The 23,123-nt window shown below is 49.6% G+C and overlaps 1 protein-coding gene across 1 annotated transcript in view; it reads left to right on the top strand.

Moving 5' to 3' along the window:
* The first annotated feature begins 11,697 nt into the window (after nucleotides 1-11,697).
* The window catches only part of LOC308581119 (C-type lectin domain family 2 member D-like), a 79,955-nt gene continuing 68,529 nt past the window's right edge, over nucleotides 11,698-23,123 (top strand). The window contains exon 1 of the mRNA XM_081183609.1: nucleotides 11,698-11,714. Coding sequence (XP_081039735.1) covers nucleotides 11,713-11,714 — 2 coding nt within the window. The 5' untranslated portion in view covers nucleotides 11,698-11,712. The remainder of the gene's footprint in view (nucleotides 11,715-23,123) is intronic.

Here is a 23,123-nt window from a genome sequence, read left to right as displayed (position 1 = left end):
CTCAGCTTCACAATCTGTCCTTCCAGTGAGCACTCAGGGCTGATTTCCTTCAGAATGGATACGTTTGATCTTCTTGCAGTCCATGGGACTCTCAAGAGTCTCCTCCAGCGCCATAATTCAAAAGCATCAATTCTTTAGTGATCAGCCTTCTTTATGGTCCAGCTCTCACTTCCATACATCACTACTGGGAAAACCATAGCTTTAACCAGTGGCGTAGCGTGGGGGGTGCCAGGGGTGCCGACCGCACCGGGCGCAACATCTGGGGGGGCGCGAGTCCAGAGGGGAAGGGACAAGTTCCTTCCTCCGCTGGGCTCCCCGCCGCCACCGCCAGCCTTGCGCCCTAGCGCGCGCGCCCCCGCCGTCGCTGTGGCTGCGCTCCGCTCACTGCTCGCAGGAGGAGCAGCCGCTGCAGCAGCGCTGACGCCGCCACCGACGCCTGGCCGGGCACAGGCAGCCTCTGCACCCTGCCGCCGCCGCCATCCCCTCGGCCCAGCCACAGGCGGCGGCTGCTTCTGCCTCCATCCTCCTCCGGGCAAGCAGCGTTGTTTGCGCGGCAGCGCCAGCGGCAACTTGCAGGTTAGGGGTTGGGGGGCGCAAATTACTTGCCTTGCCCCGGGTTAGGGGGCGCAAATTACTTGCGTTGCCCCGGGTGCTGACAACTCACGCTACGCCGCTGGCTTTAACTATACGGACCTTTGTTGGCAAGCTGATGTCTCTGCTTTTTAAGATGCTGTCTAGGTTTAGGTGTGACATGGTAGCGTACACATCACTACTGGGAAAACCATAGCTTTAACTATACTCCTAAAATGATGAACATTTGGGAGGTGAGAGGAGGAGGAGGAGGAGGAGTTTGGTCTTGATATCCCGCTTTATCACTACCCGAAGGACTCTCAAAGCGGCTACCATTCTCCTTTCCCTTCCTCCCCCACAACAAACACTCTGTGAGGTGAGTGGGGCTGAGAGACTTCAAAGAAGTGTGACTGGCCCAAGGTCACCCAGCAGCTGCATGTGGAGGAGCGGGGAAGCGAACCCGGTTCACCAGATTACGAGTCTATTGCTCTTAACCACTACACTACACTGGCTCTCTGGTGAGGGCTTTTCAGGAGTGGGTTTTTGATTAGAATTTCTGTTCCATTTTAGTACTCAAAAGAAATTCCTGAACAAATAATTATCTCATTTTAAATTTGTATCACATCCACTTAGGGAGATGAAGTAAAAACAACAACCCAGACCCCTCAAGCCTAAAGTCTGTTGACCCCTGACCTAAAGTGCTCAAATAACTTTAAAACATGCTTGTAGAGATCTGCACAACCCTACAAGTAGATTTGTGTTTAAATGACATGCTTTATCATAGCTCTGGATAAGTGTAGCCTTCCAGATGTTGTTGGACTGCAACTCCCATAATCCTGGGCCAGCAGGGCCAATAGTCAGGGATAATGGCAGTTGTAAGTAGTCTACAATGTCTCAAAGGCATAAATAAGCAAGCCCAACCCCCAGGTACACCCCTGGCTGGACTAAATAGGGATTTGGTCTGATCCAGCAGGCTCTTCTTATGTTTTTACCCACTTAGCTGGGTCCGGGACTTCATTCCAAGTAGATACGGTATGTATAGGACTGCGGCAGGCAACCTAAGGCCCCGGGGCCAGATGCGGCCCAATCACCTTCTCAATCTGGCCCTGGGCGGTCCAGGAATCAGCATGTTTTTACATGAGTAGAATGTGTGCTTTTATTTAAAATGCATCTCTGGGTTATTTGTGGGGCCTGCCTGGTGTTTTTACATGATTAGAATGTGTGCTTTTATTTAAAATGCATCTCTGGGTTATTTGTGGGGCATAGGAATTTGTTCACCCCCCCAAAAAAAAAATATAGTCCGGCCCCCCACATGGTCTGAGGGATGGTGGACTGGCCCATGGCTGAAAAAGGTTGATGGCCCCTGGTATAGGATTTCACTGTATACCCATGGGTGCCAAGGAGGTTTCAAACTGCTCCTAGGGCAGCAGAGATAAAAACGGGAAAAGGGCAAATGCTCAGTTTTTGAAAATATAAATTCTGGTACTATTCGACTCTGGCACTATTTGGAAAGTATGGACTCTTGGGCATGCAGCTCTCCCTAAGGGTAGGTTCCAGCTGTTAGCCCTGACTGGTAGAACTGGGAAGGGACAGCAGCAGTGCAGAGACAAGGGCAGCCTTAACTTCTGTGGTTGTAAGGAGCATTGCACAGGGGCTGCAAGAGGCAGCAGAGTAGAGACCTCAAATCTGTTCATGGGAGAGATTTTTTTAAAAAAGAGGGGAAGAGTGCCTCTGGAAATCTTTGGAAAGCATTGCTGTGGCGTTTGCCTCCTAGGATGGGTCATAAGGAAAGGGTTAAATGAGTGTGATGTGATTGGCCAGTCAGCGGTGTAGCGTGAGTTCTCAGCACCCGGGGCAACGCAAGTAATTTGCGCCCCCTAACCCGGGGCAAGGCAAGTAATTTGCGCCCCCCCAACCCCTAACCTGCGAGTTGCCTCTGGCGCTGCCGCGCAAACAACGCTGCTTGCCCGGAGGAGGATGGAGGCAGAAGCAGCCGCCGCCTGTGGCTGGGCCGAGGGGATGTCGGCGGCGGCAGGGTGCAGAGGCTGCCCGTGCCCGGCCAGGCGTCGGTGCACGGGCAGTGAGCGGAGCGCAGCCACAGCGACGGTGGGGGGCACGCGCGCTAGGGCGCAAGGCTGGCGGTGGCGGCGGGGAGCCCGGCGGAGGAAGGAACTTGTCCCTTCCCTCTGGACTCGCGCCCCTCCAGATGTTGCGCCCGGTGCGGCCGGCACCCCTGGCACCCCCCACGCTACGCCACTGTGGCCAGTGGGAACCCAAAGGGAGGAGTTAGAATGAGAGTCGGCTTTGTTTGAAAGTTAGTTGAGAATTGGGAGTCGAGAAAAGACCAAGAACGACAAGACGGAAGAGGGAGGATATGTCTGTGGGTTGGTCGAGTTGTATTGTGAGAGAGTGAGAGGAATTGTTAGGCGGAGTCAGATAGATAGTTGGGAATAATCAGTTTGAAGTTGTTAGGAACTAAGATTAAGAAACTGACAAGAAAATTAATTGAAACCATAAACTTGTTCCTGCATTTAAAAATAAACTTGATTATTTGTTAATGTTAACAACTGTCTGGACTCCGTGTGTCCCCATGAGAAGCGGGGTGGTGGCAGCGAAGAGGCAATCACAGTGGTGGCACAGGGATCAATAGACTGTCAGAGGTCCGGGGACCCTGTGTGATCGCCACAATAGCCCTCTCTAATACGGCTAGAGAAGGTATCGCTTCCAGACAGGGTTGATTCTTGGAGCCTTTTTAAAAAGGTTAACATTTTAAAAGGTTAATTAAAGCTACTTAAACAAATTGGTCCAATTTTGGTCATCCTAGCTACTGAGAAACAAGTCCCGCTGATTTCTATGTCATCTCCTCCCAGGTAAGGGTGCATAGGATTATTAAAATTATTTTTGTTGTCTGCTCTTCACCAGCAGGTTCCAGTGCAGCTTTCAATAATTAAAAATGGAAAACAATTAAAGCAGGGTGGGCTCTGAAAACACACAGTTGCAGCGGCGTAGTGTGGGTTGTCAGCACCCGGGGCAAGGCAAGTAATTTGCGCCCCTAACCCCTAACCTGCCGTCGCTGCCAGTTTCTTCTTGCTGATGCCTGGGCTACAGTAAGGTAGCCACGGCGGCGGCGGGTCCGTGTCAGGTGATCTGAGGCGAGTTGCCGCTGGCGCTGCCGCCCAAACGAGGCCGCTTGCCCGGAGGAGGAGGAGGGCAAAGAGGCGAGGAAAATGCAACATGGCCCAGCAGCTGCAGGGGCTGCCTGGCGCGCCCTCCGCAGCCCTGACGCGTGGGACCGCGGCGAGAGCTGAGAGCTGCTGCCTGCTGGACGCCTTCAGCCCCGACGCGCGCACAGCTCGCTGGTTCCGCGAGACATGGGGCTCTGTTACAGCCTGGCGCCCGTCCAGGGCTAGATGCTTGCTATAAAAGAAGCTCCAACAGAGGGCTCGCGACATACGGGCTCTTGGGTGTGTCGAGCGGCAGGCGCTGCGATTCTGCAACAGGCTGACATTTTCCCCCCGAAGGCGCGCTCCTCTCTTATATCCCGAGGCAGACGGATGCTCACCGAAGCCCTGCCGCGATGTAAGCAGACCCTTGTGGGGACAGGGATGGGGGTCTTATCCCTGCGAGTGGGGGTGGCTGGGAGGTGGGGGTTGTTGTTGTTTAGTCGTGTCCGCCTCTTCTTGACCCCATGGACCAGAGCACACCGGCACTCCTGTCTTCCACTGCCTCCCGCAGTTTGGTCAAACTCATGCTGGTAGCTTCAAGAACACTGTCCAACCATCTTGTCCTCTGTTGTCCCCTTCTCCTTGTGCCCTCCATCATTCCCAACATCAGGGTCTTTTCCAGGGAGTCTTCTCACGAGGTGGCCAAAGTCTTGGAGCCTCAGCTTCACGATCTGTCCTTCCAGTGAGCACTCGGGGCTGATTTCCTTCAGAATGGATAGGTTTGATCTCCTTGCAGTCCATGGGACTCTCAAGAGTCTCCTTTAGCACCATAATTCAAAAGCATCAATTCTTCGGCGATCAGCCTTTATGGTCCATACATATGGTCTCACTACCATACATCACTACTGAGAAAACCATGGCTTGAACTACACAGATCTTTGTTGGTAAGGTGATGTCTCTGCTTTTTAAGATGCTGTCTAGGTTTAGGTTTGTCATGGTAGCGTAGGAGCCAAATTATAGGGGCGGACCCCCCCCCCATTTGATAAGGGGCCGGGACCCCACAAAGTCCATAGGTATTGCCATAGATATTGCCATTCAAACGGTGGGTGTGCACCACATCATGTCATTGATTATGGGGGGGAAACTTACCTGTCGCATTCCGCGCAAAAGTAGTTTATTCAAGTTGGCACCGCTGTTGGATAGTGCTTGCTGTTGCGCCTCTCTTCATTTCGTTTTTCACTGAAGGTGTGCGCACAGACACGGGTACAGAAATGCGCCCGGGCGAGCTCAGAGCGGAAAGGGCTAATGCAGGAGGGAGGGCGAGCGGGAGAGACGCAGCCTAGATAACATCCCAGATTCGTAAGCTTGGTTTCGCGCCCAACACGTGTAAAGCTCTTCCTTTCCTCCATCAACTTAAATAGGATAGTTGTAAATAGGCGCTGCTCCTTCTCTGTCCCCTGGGGACTCATTTACAGTGGTACCCCGGGTTACATACGCTTCAGGTTACAGGCTCCGCTAACCCAGAAATAGTGCTTCAGGTTAAGAACTATACTTCAGAATGAAAACAGAAATTGTGCTACGGCGGCAGTAGGAGGTCCCATTAGCTAAAGTGGTGCTTCAGGTTAAGAACAGTTTCAGCTTAAGAACAGACCTCCGGAACCAATTAAGTACTTAACCCGAGGTACCACTGTACTGCTGTGAGATGATCACAGAACCACAGATTTGGAAGAGACCTCAGAGGGTCATCTAGTCCAACCCCCTGCAATGGAGGTACCTCAACTCAAGCAGCCTCAAGTTCAGGCAGCCACTTAAATCTCCCCCTCCATTAACCCCTATTGAAAGCCCCTTGAAAGCTCCCTTCTCACCAATCTCTCCCTTTTTATCGAAGGGAAGGGGGCAAGCAAGCAAAGAGCTAGCCTCCTTTAATCCCCCCCCCCATTTTTAATATGGAGGGAAGAGGGAAGCTATTTCACCCCCCCCCCTTTGTTTTCTGCCAGTGGGGGTGGGTGAAGGGAAGAAAACGAAGCAGCAAATAATGGTGTTTAGGGGTGGGGAAACAGATGTGTGGAAAAGCAAAGGGGAGAATTGGGAAGAGTTCAAGGCTGAGGAGGGGGGTAGAGATTGCCAACACAGAGAGAAGGGAGGAAGGGAAGGCAGCACGCTGCTTTCTGCCTTCCAGGAGGCTCACAGAGAACGGAGCAAAAGGGGCTTTGAAGGCATGCCAATCCCCCCCTCTTAACTTCTAAGCAAGCGTCTCTGTCCAGAGAGGCAAGGGAAGTATCAAGGCATCATCAGTCCAGGGTGCTCACGAGCCCTTAGAATGAGGCAAAGGGTTTTGTTGTTTTTGTTGTTTGCTCTTTTTTCCTCTCTAGAAAGCAGAGGAAAAGGAGAAGGCAGGCGGGCGTGTTGAAAAATAGAACAGCACGCTTCTGCGGGTCATTCCACTACTACTAGTACTGCAGTCCACCAGGCGTTCCCAGTGCGCAGGTGGGCTGTCACGTGGCCTCCCTCAGGAGAGGAGGCAGTGTTCTCACCCTGCGCCGGCATGTTCCTTAAACACTCTTGGAGCACAGAAAGAAGAAAAAGAAGAAGAAGTTATTATTTATAGATCGAATCCGTTAGTCTTACTCAGAGTAGACCCACTAAGCAGCATGAATAGCTTAGCTCTGTTCATTCCAATGGACTTACTTTGAGTAAAAGTTACTTGGCTACAAATTAATGATGATGATGTGATAGGGAGACCGACCTGGAACCATTTTTGGTTCCCAAACTGTCCCAAACTGACCAAATGTTTTCTCTGCAAGGTCAAAGGAAAATGGAAAAGCCTCCCCATTGTCTTTTCCTTCACAAATCCTGTCTTAAGGGTAATGTCTGTGTTTGAACAGGGTGTGAGCCTGTGACATGGCCCAGGAACTAAGTATTTATCATTATCAACTAACCTGCCAAACAGGAGATAAACAAGGACAGGAAAAAAACAACATTCAAATTTCTGTTTTAGACCGCCTTTTCTGTGATGTTGATATGATGTATTTGGAGGGGGGGTCTTAGGTTACACCCCTTCTGTGATGTATGTATGATGTTTCTGGGGGTGGTCTTGATCTACAGGGTGGCAATTTAAAATGCCTTTATAAGGCCTTGCACGCCATTTTTCTGGGTTCCTCCTCCTCTCCTGCGGGTGAGGGGAGCACCCTGTTGCAACAGATCAATAAAGATCAAGCTTACTAGCTGCTTTGCTTCTCAATATTCTCTGGTTGGCCTCTGTTATTTTCTCCTACCAATAGGGAACCTAACGTAAGGACTCTATATGGGCTCTTGGATACCCCATAAGGGGAAAGGGCAATTTTTGTTTACAACAATGACAATGATGCACACAGGACAAAACCCTCTCTCGGCTTCCAACCCTAGATAACTCAGTTGGTTAGCACATGGCGCTGTTAACACCAAGGTTGCAGGTTTGATCCCTGTATGGGACAAGGGCTTGGACGAGTAGATATACAGGGTCGCTTCCATTGTACATTTCTATGCTTCTATGTCCTCTGGCCGCCTCCATTCCTGCCCCCACCCAATGTCCTTCCAGCTCCTAAACACAGAGACAAGACCTGGCCATGTGGATTCCTGCAGTTCCTGCTAGGCTACAGTGGTGACATGAGAAAGGACACACTGGAAGGGGCATGCAAAAAGCCCTGCAAGCCAGTCTGCATAAAAAGATGTTGCTTGGCGAACATGCATGTAAAAGAGCCTTGAAGCCAATTCTTTTTTTAAAACGGCCTAGGACCCTCGTATCTACGGGACCGCCTCTCCTGGTGTGTCCCACAGAGGAACTTACGGTCTTCAAATAAAAACATCTTGAAGGTCCCAGGCCACATTGAGGTTAGGCTGGCCTCAACTAGAGCCAGGGCTTTTTCGGCTGTGGCTCCAATCTGGTGGAACACTCTGTCACAAGAGACTAGGGCCTTGTGGGACTTGACATCTTTCCGCAGGGTCTGCTAGACAGAACTGTTCCACCAGGCCTTTGGCCAAGGCACAGCCTGACTCCCTCCTTTGGCAATCTTCACAGAATCTCTAGCCCAATGGTTGCCATCAATTTGATTTGAATTAATTTTATAATGAATGATTTTAGAATGTACTATTTTATTGTTGTTATCCGCCCTGAGCCCGGCTTCGGCTGGGGAGGGCGGGATATAAATAAAATTTATTATTATTATTATTTAAAGTTAGATACTGGAGTCATGTGCAGTATTAAAAGATAGAGGTTGATGAATACCCCTCTCACGTCCAGACCCCTCAAGCCTAAGGTCTGTTGACCCCTGACCTAAAGTGCTCAAATCACTTTAGAACATGCTTGTAGAGACCTGCACAACCCTACAAGTAGATTTGTGTTTAAATGACATGCTTTATCATAGCTCTGGATAAGTGTAGCCTTCCAGATGTTGTTGGACTGCAGCTCCCATAATCCTGGGCCAGCAGGGCCAATAGTCAGGGATAATGGCAGTTGTAAGTAGTCTACAATGTCTCAAAGGCATAAATAAGCAAGCCCAACCCCCAGGTACACCCCTGGCTGGACTAAATAGGGATTTGGTCTGATCCACCAAGCTCTTCTCATGCCTTACCTACTTAGCTGGGTCCGGGACTTCATTCCAAGTAGATAGATATGTACAGGAATTCGCTGTATGCCCTTGGGTGCCAGGAAGTTTTCAAAATGCTCCTAGGGCAACAGAGATATAAGCGGGAAAAGGGCAAGTGCTCAGTTTTTGGAAATACAGTGGTGCCTCGCAAGACGAAATTAATCCGTTCCGCGAGTCTCTTCGTCATGCGGTTTTTTCGTCTTGCAAAGCACGGCTATTAGCGGCTTAGCGGCTATTAACGGCTTAACGGCTTTAAGAAAACGGAAACAAACTCGCAAGAACTCGCAAGACGTTTCGTCTTGCGAAGCAAGCCCATAGGGAAATTCGTTTTGCGGAACGACTCAAAAAACGGAAAACTCTTTCGTCTAGTGAGTTTTTCATCTTGCGAGGCATTCATCTTGCGGGGCACCACTGTATAAATTCTGGTACTATTGGACTCCGGCGCTATTTGGAAAGTATGGACTTCTTCTTCTTCTTCTTCTTCTTCTTCTTCTTCTTCTTCTTCTTCTTCTTTTTATTAAACATTTTCTTGGTTTACGAAAGTGTGTGCAATGTCTCTCTCATATTTTTTCCTCCATGTAACATTTTTACAAATCAGTTTCATTTGTTGAGACATTAGGAAGAAAAGGGGAAAGAGGCGGAGGGGTGGGGAAGATGGGTGGGGGTGGAATTGGGTGGCGATGTTTCTATTTTACTTAATATATGTGGGGTTTTGTGTCAGCGTCGCTTGTGCAGGTTCTCTGCTGTACACTTGTGTTCCTTTGGTGGTGAGAGAGGTTGGGGTTGGCCTAGGGCAGTGTTTCCCAAACGTTTTTGGGCAACGGCACACCTGTGTACTAAAAAAAAATCTCGCGGCACACCACCATTAAAGCCCCGCCCCGTGACGTCAGCGCGCAGCGTCACGCCGGGAGGGACGCACAAAAGTGAACGTTTTTTCCCTCGGCAGCTCCTCTCAGCTGCGCTCAATCCGCCTCGGAACGCAGGAGCGATGCCTCTCTCTGGCTCTCCCTCCGCGCAGGCTGAGGGAGGGAGGGAGGGGCGCGTGTGACCCGTCTCTGCTGGGAGACCAAACCCAGCGAGACAGAGTCGCGCGGAGGCGCCCAGGCAGCGCTGCCGGCTGCGAGGAGGAGCGCCAGGCAGCAGCAGGAGGCGCGGCCTCTCCTCGCCGCCGCCGCCCCGCCTCTCGCCGCCCGACTCGCCCGCCTCCCTCCAGGCATCTCGCGGCACACCAGCCGGTGTCTCACGGCACACTCGTGTGCCGGGGAACACTGGTTGGGAAACACTGGCCTAGGGTGTGGTTATACATTTGTGGTTGGCTGTGGTGGTCTTTGTTGTCATGTGTGAGTGGGGTGGGTGTTTTGGATCAGGTTAGCCATATTGATTTGTAGGCTGTTGATGGATTTTTGTTGTTGTCTTGTTGGGCTGTGTATGTGATAAAGGGGAGGCATACTGGGGTGAAAGTGTCTTCTATTTGTCCCCGTGTCAGTTTCAGTTTATTGGTTAATTTTTCTAGTAGGGCTGTTTCCCATACTGTTTGGTACCATTGGTCCATGCTTACCCGTGACAGGTCTCTCCAGTGTCTGGCTATGATGCTTCGGGCTGCTAAAAGTAGGTGGGTTATGAGTTCTTTGTGGTGTAAGTGGGCATTATTGTTTTGGAAGATGTTTAGTAATGCCAGTTCTGGGGTGATTTCTAATACAGTGGTACCTCGGGTTACATACACTTCAGGTTACATACGCTTCAGGTTACAGACTCCGCTAACCCAGAAATATTACCTCGGGTTAAGAACTTTGCTTCAGGATGAGAACAGAAATTGTGCTCCGGCAGCGCGGCGGCAGCAGGAGGCCCCATTAGCTAAAGTGCTGCTTCAGGTTAAGAACAGTTTCAGGTTAAGAACGGACCTCCAGAATGAATTAAGTTCTTAACCAAAGGTACCACTGTACTGTCTTCTTTCTCGTAGCGGAGTAAGACTGTATTAAAGGTAAAGGGACCCCTGACCATTAGGTCCAGTTGTGACAGACTCTGGGGTTGCGGCGCTCATCTCGCTTTATTGGCCAATCTTCAGGGTCATGTGGCCAGCATGATTAAGCCGCTTCTGGCGAACCAGAGCAGTGCAAGGAAAAACCTTTTACCTTCCCACCGGAGCAGTACCTATTTATATTTTGATATTTTATTATTATTGTAGTTGTTGTTGTTGTTGTTGTTGTTGTTGTTGTTGTTGTTGTTGTTGTTGTTATTAAAGATTTTCTTGATTTACAGAAGTATGTGTAATGTCTCTTGTATTTTTTTCCATGTAACATTTTTACAAATCAGTTTCATTTGTTGAGACATTAGGAAGAAAAGTGGGGGGGGGGAGAGGTGGGGGGGGTCCGGTGGCGGTGTGTCTATTTTGCTTAATGTATGTAGCAGTTTTTATCTACTTGCACTTTGACGTGCTTTCGAACTGCTAGGTTGGCAGGAGCAGGGACCGCCGACCTTCTGATCGGCAAGTCCTAGGCTCTGGTTTAAAACACAGCGCCGGCGTCCAAGTCTGTATTGCAACAACGGAAATAGGCGAGGGGGAGTGGTCATTACAAGAAAAGAAGGGGGCGGGAGGATTCGACTGCCATTCCATCGCTCCGGCAGGCTGGCTTCAGGATCGTAACCGCTTCCCCGCGAGAGGTGACAATTCGCCAGAGAAAAACAGCGCAGCAGGTAATCTAAAAGAATCCCCCTCCCCCTAGATCAGGCACGTCCAACTCCCAAGAGACCTGTTGCACATGCCTGCAGTGGCGGAGTTTCGTGCTGGGGGGGAGAGAGAAGGGGGGGGGCGACGGCCGCGATGGCGCCCTGCCGGGGTCGCGCTGCCGGGGGTGGGCCGCTCCCTCGCCCCCCTCTTCCTCCTCCAGTGCATACCTGCCTGACCTAGATCTTGTGACGAGCAAGACCCTGCATATCTAGCTGTGCACGCTAAAGTGCACCTGAAGCAGAGATAGTTCTCTCCTCGCTGGCCCTTTAAAGAAGGGGGTGAGCCCTGCCGCCCGACAGGATGGGTCTGAGGGGGTTACCTCCGCCTGCTTAGAGCTCCCAAAGTCTCTCTGGAGTCCGGGGAGGGGGGGGGGCTAGCCGGCCGCTTTTCGTTCGGGGAAGGAAGCCGCCAGATGGCCCAGATGGCACCATAGCCGCGCCCCATAGGCGGATCGCCCCCCAGTGCACATCATCTTTGCATCTCCTGGTGCGCCCGGGAGTCACGGGTTCTTGGGTGTGACAGGTGGCGGGCGCTGCGACTCCCCAACGAGCTGCCATTCTCCCCCGAAGGCGCGCTCCTCCCTTATATCCCGAGGCAGACGGATGCTCACCGAAGCCCTGCCGCGATGTAAGCAGACCCTTGCGGGGATGGGGGTCTTATCCCTGCGAGTGGGGGTGGCTGGGAGGCATCATAAGCAGGGGCATAGGAAGGGGTGGGAGCGCCCCACCTGGTGTCATTCCTGAGGGGGGGGGTGACAAAAAGGCACACCGCGGGGCGGGGTGCTTGCGCCGCCGCCCTTGTGCGCGGCATGGCCGCTGCTCCTGGCGCCCATGCAGCTAACTCCGCCACGGGTCTGCATAAAAGGCGGATCTACACGGATCCTCATGGATCCTCCACTTTTTAAAAAATAATTCCAACAAATGCAGTGTCAAATCACACCTAGAAGGCACGCCTACAAACTGGACTATAAAAAACGTGGATCCAACACTTTGCCGCGCTGCAGTACCAGAAAAACATGGATCCGAGGCACGGATCCTCATGAATTCATATGATTTTTATATTGAAACAAAATAAAAACACCATGCTACTGTAGACCACATCTTAGTCTGTAGGAGGAACCAAAAAAATCACGCATCCACTGTTTCGTGGTGCCGCAGTGGCGCAAAAACATGGTTAAAAAACACGGATCCTCATGAATCCTCATGATTTTTGCACTAGATCAGCCCAAACTCACTTTCAAATTACACATCATGTCCAGGGGCACAACATCCACCACAGAAATCACGGATCCATGGCTTCCTGGCCATACCATGGCCCAAAAAAGTGGTTTTCAAGAACAGATCCTCATGGATCCTCACACTTTCTGCATTGGACCAACCCAAACTCACCGTCAAATCACACATCATGTCCAGGGGCACAGCCTGCACCACAAAAAACTCAGATCCACGCCTGCCTGACCACGCCCTGGCCCAAAAACGTGGTTCCGAAGCACGGATCCTCATGAATACTTATGATTTTTGCACTAGATCAACCCAAAGTCACCATCAGATCAAACATCATGGCCATGGGCACAGCATCCACCACAAAAATCACGGATCCACGGCTTCCTGGCGAAACCGTGGCCCAAAAACGTGGTTTTCAAGAACGGATCTTCATGGATCCTCACGCTTTTTGCATCGGGCCACCCCAAACTCACCATCAAATCACACATCATGTCCAGGGGCACAGCCTGCACCACAAAAATCACGGATCCACGGCTTCCTGACCATACCGTGGCTCAAAAACGTGGTTTTGAAGCACGGATCCTCATGGATCCTCACGCTTTTTGCATCGGGCCACCCCAAACTCACCGTCAAATCACACATCATGTCCAGAGGCACAGCCTGCACCACAAAAATCACGGATCCACGGCTTACTGACCATACCGTGGCCCAAAAACGTGGTTTTGAAGCACGGATCCTCATGGGTCCTCATGCTTTTTGCATTGGGCCACCCCAAACTCACCGTCAAATCACACATCATGTCCAGGGTCACAGCCTGCACCACAGAAAACTCGGATCCACGGCTTCCTGGCCACTCCAAGGCCCAAAAACGTGGTTCCGAAGCACGGATCCTCATGGATCCTCACGCTTTTTGCATTGGGCCACCCCAAACTCACCGTCAAATCACACATCATGTCCAGGGGCACAGCCTGCACCACAAAAAACTCGGATCCATGGCTTCCTGACCATACCGTGGCCCAAAAACGTGGTTTTAAAGCACGGATCCTCATGGATCCTCACGCTTTTTGCATTGGGCCAACCCAAACTCACTGTCAAATCACACATCATGTCCAGGGGCAGCGCCTGCACCACAGAAAACTCGGATCCACGGCTTCCTGGCCACTCCAAGGCCCAAAAACGTGGTTCCGAAGCACGGATCCTCATGGATCCTCACGCTTTTTGCATTGGGCCAACCCAAACTCACCGTCAAATCACACATCATGTCCAGGGGCAGCGCCTGCACCACAGAAAACTCGGATCCACGGCTTCCTGGCCACTCCAAGGCCCAAAAACGTGGTTCCGAAGCACGGATCCTCATGGATCCTCACTCTTTTTGCATTGGGCCAACCCAAACTCACCGTCAAATCACACATCATGTCCAGGGGCACAGCCTGCACCACAAAAAACTCGGATCCATGGCTTCCTGGCCACTCCATGGCCCAAAAACGTGGTTTTAAAGCACGGATCCTCATGGATCCTGACTCCTTTTGCATTGGGCCAACCCAAACTCACCGTCAAATCACACATCATTCCCAGGGTCACAGCCTGCACCACAGAAAACTCGGATCCACGGCTTCCTGGTCACTCCATGGCCCAAAAACGTGGTTTTGAAGCACGGATCCTCATGGATCCTGACTCCTTTTGCATTGGGCCAACCCAAACTCACCATCAAATCACACATCATTCCCAGGGGCACAGCCTGCACCACAAAAAACTTGGATCCACTGCTTCCTGGCAATGCCATGGCCCAAAAACTTGGTTTTGAAGCATGGATCCTCACACTTTTTGCATTGGGCCACCCCAAACTCACCGTCAAATCACACATCATTCCCAGGGGCACAGCCTGCACCACAAAAAACTTGGATCCACTGCTTCCTGGCCACTCCATGGCCCAAAAATGTGGTTTTGAAGCACGGATCCTCATGGATCCTCACGCTTTTTAATTGGGCCAACCCAAACTCACTGTCAAATCACACGTCATAGCCAGGAGCAGAGCCTGCACCATAAAAATTATGGATCCACGGCTTCCTGGCAGCGCCATGGCCCAAAAAGGTAGTTTTGAAGCACGGATCCTCAAGGATCCTCACTCTTTTCGCATTGGGGCTCCCCAAACTCACCATCAAATCACACATCATAGCCACGGGCACAACTCACAAATCATGAGTTGCACTACAAAAATCACAATTACCTGCACTGTTAATGTCACCACTGCAATATTATTATTAGAGCCGATAGGAGAATATATGACTACCGTATTTTTCGCTCTATAGGACAACTTTTTACCCTCCAAAAATTAAGGGGAAATGTGTGTGTGTCCTATGGAGTGAATGCAGGCTCCTTGGCTTCAGCGATAGCAACACGAAGCCTCCGAAGCGCAGAGGGAGCGCTCCCTCCATGCTCCAGAGGCTACGCGTTGCTTTCGCTGAAGCCTGGAGAGCGAGAGGGGTCGGTGCGCACCGACCCCTCTCGCTCTCCAGGCTTCAGGGATAGCCGCCTGAAGCCTTTGGAGCACAGCGCAAGTTCCTGCTGATCTCCGAAGGCTTGTGGTAAGCCGCCTGAAGCCTGGATAACAAGAGGGGTCGGTGCACACCGATCCCTCTTGCTCTCCAGGCTTTGCTTCTCTGGAGAGGCACTGCACAATGTTTCCTCTCTGCGCAGCGCCCCTTCAGTGAAGCTGGAGGAGAAATGGAAGGGGCTCCGTTTCTCATCCCGCTTCGCTGAAGGGGCGCTGAGCGGAGAGGGGGAGATTTTTTTTCCCCTTGTTCTCCCCCTCCTATAGAGTGAAAAATACGGTATATATTGTACCAAGATATGGTTCATCTTCAAGAACAGATCAAATACATGCCAAAGTATTAAAGAGGAGAAAAAATATGAAACTGCTTACATACTGTCAACTAATATCCAGATTCAAGAAAGACTGTATGGCAAACATACAGTGAAAATCAGTGAAAAGATAGAATCTGAGTCCATCATAACAGAGTTCTACCTTCTGGGTAAAATTTATAAACTATTACTCAAATATGACACCAAGCCCGAACAAGCAAAACCTTATATGACAAAATGGATGCAAAAATTTTAAGAGCAGTTCACAGTAGAACAGTGAGAACAATTATGAATAAAGGAATAAAATTTACTGCAAATTAAGCCCTAAAACAAAATTGGTACAGTGGAACCTCGGGTTGCAGACATAACCCGTGACTGAGGCACGTCCGCAACCCACAGCATTCGCATCCTGAAGCGCCACGTCTGCACAGGCACTGGTGCAATTTGGCGCTTCTGCGCATATGAAAGACCCAGTTCTCTGAGTGCATGTTCTGGAAGCTGGGCAATAGGGGCAGTACAGGATTCCTTTTGGTGTACTGACCTCCCCGCTGCACCAAGGATTCCCTGCCCGAGCTGCTTCAGGTCATCGCGGATGTTCTCCTGGAGATACCTAGTTTGGTTGTCCTAGGGGATTTTAACATCCATGCCAACATGACCTTACAAGGGGCTGCTTGGGACTTCGTGGAAAGCATGGCCTCCATGGGGCTGTCCCTGAATAAGTTTGGCCCAACTCATAGTCACGGACATGCCTTAGACCTAGTGTTCACCAATAGTGACATGGGTGATATGACACTAGGTAAAAGTGAAACAAAAGAAGTGCCATGGTCAGATCACTTCCTGGTGCAACTGGACTTCTCCGTGACCCTTCTCCTCTGCAGGGAGGTGGGACCAATGCGGATGGTCCGCCCCCGCCACTTAATGAATCCAAATGGTTTCCAGAGAGTGGTAGGGCAAGCTTTATCCCATGTTGTTGGCCTTTCAGCTGATTCCCTGGTGGCCCGCTGGAATGTGGAGTTGACCAGGGCTATCGACTGTCTGGCTCCGAAGCGCCCTCTCCGACTGCATGGAGCCCTGACAGCCCCGTGGTTTTCTTTGGAGCTGCGGGTGAGGAAACAATCGCTGAGACGGCTCGAGTGCCAGTGGCAGAAAACTCATTCTGAATTGGACCGGACACAGGTTAGAGCTCAATGTCGAGCCTACCAAGTTGCGATAGCAATGGCGAAGAAGACTTTCTTCACCGCCTCTATAGCATCTACAGAAAATAGTAGCAGGAGACTCTTTCAGGTGGTTTGCAATTTAATGGAACCACCTTTACCACCGGGGCCTTGTAAAGACCCCAAGACCTCCTGCAACGATTTTTCAAATTTTTATGCAGATAAAGTTGCTCATATTCGGAAGGAGGTAGACACCACCGTGGGAGCAGGGTCGGGGCGAGAGGGTGCTAGAGCCCTGTCTGGTCAAGTTGCATGGAATCAATTTCAATCCGTTACCCCCCGAGAATGTGGACAGGCTGCTTGGATGCGTGAAACCAACCACCTGTATCCTTGATCCTTGCCCATCCTGGCTAATGAAAGCAAGCCGGGAAGGGCTGGGCAATGGGCTCTGCGGGGTGGTGAATGCTTCCCTCTGTGAGGGGGCATTCCCAGACCAGCTGAAAGAGGCAGTCATTAAACCGCTTCTTAAAAAAACATCTTCAGACCCGGCCAGTATGGCCAACTATCGCCCAGTCTCAAATCTTCCATTCTTGGGCAAGGTGATTGAGCGGGTGGTTGCTGAACAACTCCAGGCACACCTGGAGGATGCAGACCATTTGGATCCCTTCCAATTGGGATTCAGGTCTCCTCATGGGACTGAAACTGCCTTGGTCGCGACAATCGATCATAACATCCTTCTGGACCGTCTAGAGGAGCTGGGAGCTGAGGGCACTGTTATACAGTGGTTCTGCTCCTTCCTCCTGGGCTGTGTCCAGAAAGTTGTGGTGGGGGATGAGTGTTCAGACTTACTTGTGGGGTGCCTCGGGGTTCCGTCCTCCCCTCCATGCTTTTTAACATCTACAGGAAGCTGCTGGGAGATCATCAGGGGGTTTGGGCTTGGTGTCCATCAATATGCGGATGATACCCAACTCTACCTCTCTTTCAACTCAGAACCAGTGAAGGTGGTGAAGGTCCTGTGTGAGTGCTTGGAGGCGGTTGGAGGATGGATGGCAGCTAGTGGATTGAGGTTGAATCCTGACAATAATGAAGTTCTGTTCTTGGGGGACAGGGGGTGGGCTGGTGTGAAGGACTCCCTGGTCCAGAATGGGGTAACTGTGCCCCTGAAGGGCCAGGTGCACAGCCTGGGAGTCATTTTGGACTCACAGCTGTCCATGGACGCACAGGTCAATTCTGTATCCAGGGCAGCTGTCTACCAGCTCCATCTGGTACGCAGGCTGAGACCCTACCTGCCCGGAGACTGCCTCACTAGAGTGGTGCATGCTCTTGTTATCTTCCGCTTGGACTACTGCAATGTCCTCTACGTGGGGCTACCTTTGAAGGTGACCCAGAAACTACAACTAATCCAGAACGCAGCAGCTAGTCTGGTGACTGGGAGTGGCCACCAAGACCATATAACACATGTCCTGAAAGACTTACATTGGCTCCCAGTACATTTCTGAGCACAATTCAAAGTGTTGGTGCTGACCTTTAAAGCCCTAAACGGCCTCGATGCAGTATACCTGAAGGAGCATCTCCACGCCCATCATTCTGCCCAGACACTGATGTCCAGCACCAAGGGCCTTCTGGTGGTTCCCTCACTGTGAGAAGCAAAGTGACAAGGAACCAGGCAGAGGGCCTTCTTGGTTGTGGCGCCCGCCCTGTGGAATGTCCTCCCATTAGATGTCAAAGAGATAAACAACTACCTGACATTTAGAAGACATCTGACGACAGCCCTGTTTAGGGACGTTTTTAATGTGTGACTTTTTAATGTATTTTTATTTCATTTTTTGGGAAGCCACCCAGAGTGGCTGGGGAAACCCAGCCAGATGGGCAGGGTACAAATATATTTGTTGTAGTAGTAGTAGTAGTAGTAGTAGTAGTAGTAGTAGTAGTAGTAGTACTTTGTAGGATTTGATAATCTTTATAGGTCTTTTAAATTTCTTATCTATCATCTATCTATCTATCTATCTATCTATCTATCTATCTATCTATCTATCTATCCCCTCCCCCGTTTCCCTTTCTGTACTTCCTTATCCTTATAAAATTGAATATATATATATATATTTAAAATTTACGGCTCCACAGTTTTCTGGGTCGCCCCATATTCATTACCCAACCACCTATGCTGCTCATGGCCAGATCACTTTGGGGCACTGCCATGCTGTAAAAAGATTCTCATGAAGCACAGATCCCCATGGATCCTTAGGTTTTTTTATGTTTGGTCACCCTGAAATCACTATCAAATCACACATGATGTATATGACCACAGAACGAACCACAAAAACCACAGAGCACAGCCAAGGAACAAACACTATATTAAATACTTTAATCCTCATGGATCGGCATGATTGTTAAATGGACTCCACCAAATTATATTGTAAGATCACACCAATGTCCATGGAATGACCGAAATACAAACGCTATCTGAAATGGTTCTGCATTAGCAAGAACATTGAAATAAAATGACATTCATATTCATAGCTTCCACTGTGAAGAACTGCACCTGGAAATTTTTGACACTGCTAAACCTCAAGAATGTCCAAGGCAGAGATTGTGATGATCTTACCTGTGAATGTAAATTATCAAACCAACTAGATGGAGACCACCAAAGTAACCATGAAAAACAATCACCTGTCTTGCGTCAATTCAGCTACAAATGGTTTTGGGACAAAAGTTGGTTGCTTTGCAGGGGTAGTAATTATAAATGGAGGTTTAACTGCAAGTTTTTTTGAGAACAGATTTTGTCAGTGCAAACTTTGAAATAGGGGGTTTCCAACGTGGTGCCCATGGGAATCATGTTGCCTGCTTTCCAGCTTTCCTGGAGTCCACCACGTGTTTTTAGAAAAAGAACAGGATTCGTGGTGAATTGTGCCCAGCATGGCTTCAGATTGTTCATAGTACATTTGATTGACTACAGGGGCATATGAAGGGGCAGCGTGGTGGTGCCCAGGGGTGCCATGCTGGGGGGAGGGTGACAGTAAGGTCGCTGTACTGGCTGCCGCTCTTGCGGCAACTGTACAGGCAGCCCCTCTCGCAGCGACCGTATGGGCCATACGGGCAGCTGCTCTCGCGGCGACTGTACAGGCTGCTGCTCGCGTAGCGTCCGTACAGGCAGCTCCTCTCACGGCGGCCGTACAGGCTGTATGGGCAGCCACTCTCCTGGCGACCATACGGGCAGCCATGCATGCACAGTCCGTACAGGACATCATCCAGGACTTGTTACCATATTATAGCTGCCACAAAATCTATCGGCATGCCACCAGAACCAGGGAAGCCTTGCCAGTTGCAGCTCACACAGTTGAAGTGAAATAAAAGACAGAAGAGTAGATCGGGAAGAAAGTTCCCCAGACTGCAGGAAAAGATAACAGTAGCTCCAGCAGCTGATTCAGTGCAGGCTGCTGAGGGGTTTGACTCCTTAAGATCACCAACTGACTATGAGACACCTGGAAAGCACTCAGCCTCAGATGACCTCCACTCCAAAAGGTGGGAAAGAGGATTTGACAGTGACCGATATTGATTATTTTGATAGCAGCCCCATATTCTCAACACAAAGTGAGAAGTGTTTGGACAAATCACTGATTTGTACATCAGTTCCCCCATGGCACAACTGTACCTTCCCCACACTCAGTCTACAAACCATGGGACTTTGGTTCAGTTGGCAACATCTGTGTGTATGACTGGTGTTATGTAGTGTAGTTTCACCCTGGGCCAACAGGGGGATACTGTATATAGTTTTCACTTAGGTCTGTAGATAGTCTTCACTCAGGTCCGCGGCAGTTAGTTTAGGCGGGAACTCTGAGCTGTTGTGGTTACAATGTTGACAGCCGGCTGCCTATAAATACAGGCCGGCTGAGCTGTTCGCAGTCAGTTCTATTCCAGCTTATCTTAATAAAAGAGCTACTTGAAGAAATCGCTGTGCCGGCTGCTATGTCAACCCACTACTTAATAACTATGACATAAACACACTGAAAGGATCAAACTGGATAAATGATCGCATAATAGACGCCTTTCTTGCCTCCAGGGTGATCATGGCCAAAGAGCTAGGTCACAATGGAACAATTTTCCCACTTACCGTACTTGCCACTTCATGCAGATATGTCAAAGATTGCCAGTGCAAGCTCTGAAGAACTGTTTGAGATTTGGAGTGCTAAAGAAAGATGTTTTGATTGTTCCAGTAAATGACAGAGAAGTCCACTGGAAACTGATAGTAATCATTTTTAAAAGGAAGACCATGCTCTATCTAGATTCCAAACATGGATTGAACCACTCTGTGATTGATGCAATAACATCCTTCTTAGCATGTCTGTATGAGATGGATTCAAAATATCCCTATAGTTTTGCGGCTGATCATTTTTTGCACCAACTGATATACCCAGGCAAGGTACCGTAATTCCAGTGACTATGGTCCTTTCACATGTACCATTGCCCATCTGATTGCTTCTGCTGCCCAATTACAGTTCATACAAAAGGATATGGCTGCCATTAGACCCTGGATTGCAAAAGAAATAATACAGTACTGTGGGAAAACCTATTTTGAAGGACAAGACAAATATTTTCAAGTGGAAATTGATGCTGTTCCTCCCAAGAAGAGACAAATCTTGAACGAGAGTTACATTACTGTGTCTCGATCATGCCCAGAGGGATGGAAGGATACACTAACCTATTGCTCAGATATCCTTGTTTGAAGGCTGCTGGTCACTATGTTTCTTGAAGGAAGGGTGCAGGAGGCCCAGTGGTGACCTAACTATGGCTTACTGTGAAGGAAACTGCAAGGACTGGTACCACTGCTTTCGCATAGGCATTGATTCAAAAGATCTTCCAGAGGTTTTTGTGTGTCCAGACTGTCAATCCACTGTGGCCAAATAGATTTTGAAACTGCGAACTGTCATATTCCACAGGTTGGTATAATACAGCAAAATCCAAACATATAGTTTTCATCATCATGGCAGGGATGGTCCTTTTCCATAGAATTCTTATTTATGGAGTTAGTTTTTATATCCTGCTTTTCTCTACTTGAAGGAGTCTCAAAGTGGCTAAAAATCTCCTTTCCCTTCCACCCCCACAACAGACACCTTGTGAGGTAGGTGGGGCTGAGAGAGTTCAGAGAGAAGTGTGACTGGCCCAAGGTCACCCAGCAGCTGCATGTGGAGGAGCGGGGAAGCGAACCCAGCTCACCAGATTAGAGTCCACCGCTCTTAACTACTACACCACAGAAACGTATCTCTTAGGACCCTGGAGCAAGCTGTTCAGTTCAGCCTCATAGTGATACCGATTTGTGGAGGGAAGGTTGGTGATGAGCAAGATCTGTTCCCATTTCCCAACACAGAGACCATAGAGCAGTTTCTTTTGGGGGCTGAACCTGCAGAGTGTTTCTGTTCAGAATTTCTGTGGCAGAAATTGGCTAAGTGCCTTTATAAACATTCAGCTTCTCAAATCGAACCCCATCATGAAACTTTCAGGTGTAGCTGTTGGAGGTGGAGGGCAGAGAAGGTGCTAGTCCTTACCTCCCTCCTCCCAGCCCCATGATCTGTTGCCCAATGGGCTGAATTTCAGGGCTTTTGCATGTAAAGGGCAAGCTTGTTCTTTACTTGTTTAGACTCTTTAAACTTGGAATCAGATATTTGGCTCCATGACCAAAATGACCAAAAGGGTCAGCTTCTAGAGGACTGGAAAGATCATAATTGTACTTCCCCTACCCTCAGCCCTAACTCCGTTGAGTATTTTTTGTTATGAGACTGAGTGTTTGGGGCTGATGCTGTAGCATTCTTATCTGGGGGCTTGATGGAAAAACAGAAAAGTGACCCTCACCTAACTCTCCAATGCCCTTCAACAAGAATGCTGTAGGAAATATTGCTAAGCCCAAAGGGAGGCAAGAATTTGCTTCAGCTCACATTGTTAATGGCAGAGCAAAAGCTATGCGTGTGTCATTCTCAATCAGTCTACCTTCAGGACTGATTTTAGAACCCTCTTATATCAGGCCACATGGTCACTGGAGGTGGCCCCATCATGCAAACATGACTATCCACACAGGGACCATCTATTTTTGTTTTTTTTCCCTGATACTGGATTTTAAGTTACAGTTACATCTTTTAAAACAGCTGTCAGTATATCACACTATATTCCACTTGCCTTCCAAAGGAACACGTGGCTCTCCCCACATAGCGGGTTAGGTTGAGACTGCTGATCCAAAGTAATCAGTAATTTTTACGGTAATTACAATCCTGCTTTCCCTTGTACCAGCTTACCTTGACTTCAGTAAGGCCTTTGAAAAGGTCCCCCATGATATTATTGCAAAACAACTAGTAAAATGTGGGCTAGGCAAAGCTACTGTTAGGTGGATTTGTAATTGGTTGATGGGCTGAACCCAAAGAGTGCTCATCAGTGGCTCACCTTCATCCTGGAAAAAAATGACTACTGGGGTTCCACAAGGTTCTGTCCTGGGCCTGGTGCTATTCAATATTTTTATAAATGATTTGGATGATGGAATAGAGGGTGTGCTAATCAAATTTGCAAATGACTGCAAACTGGGAGGGGTTGCTAATACACCAGAGGACAGGGTCAGAATTCAAAATGACCTGAATAGCCTAGAGAGCTGGGCCAAAACCAACAATATGGAGTTCAATAGGGAGAAATGTAAGGTACTGCACCTGGATAGAAAAAGTGAAATGCACAGGTGGGGGACACTTGGCTTGACAACAGTACCTGTGAAAGAGATCTGGGAGTCTTAGTCGACCACAAGCTGAATATGAGTCAACAGT

Source organism: Podarcis bocagei, assembly GCF_964188305.1.
Source record: "Podarcis bocagei genome assembly, chromosome: 2".
NCBI lineage: Eukaryota > Metazoa > Chordata > Lepidosauria > Squamata > Lacertidae > Podarcis > Podarcis bocagei.
Note: the sequence above shows the minus strand (reverse complement) of the source record. Positions and strands in the feature narration are given on the sequence as shown.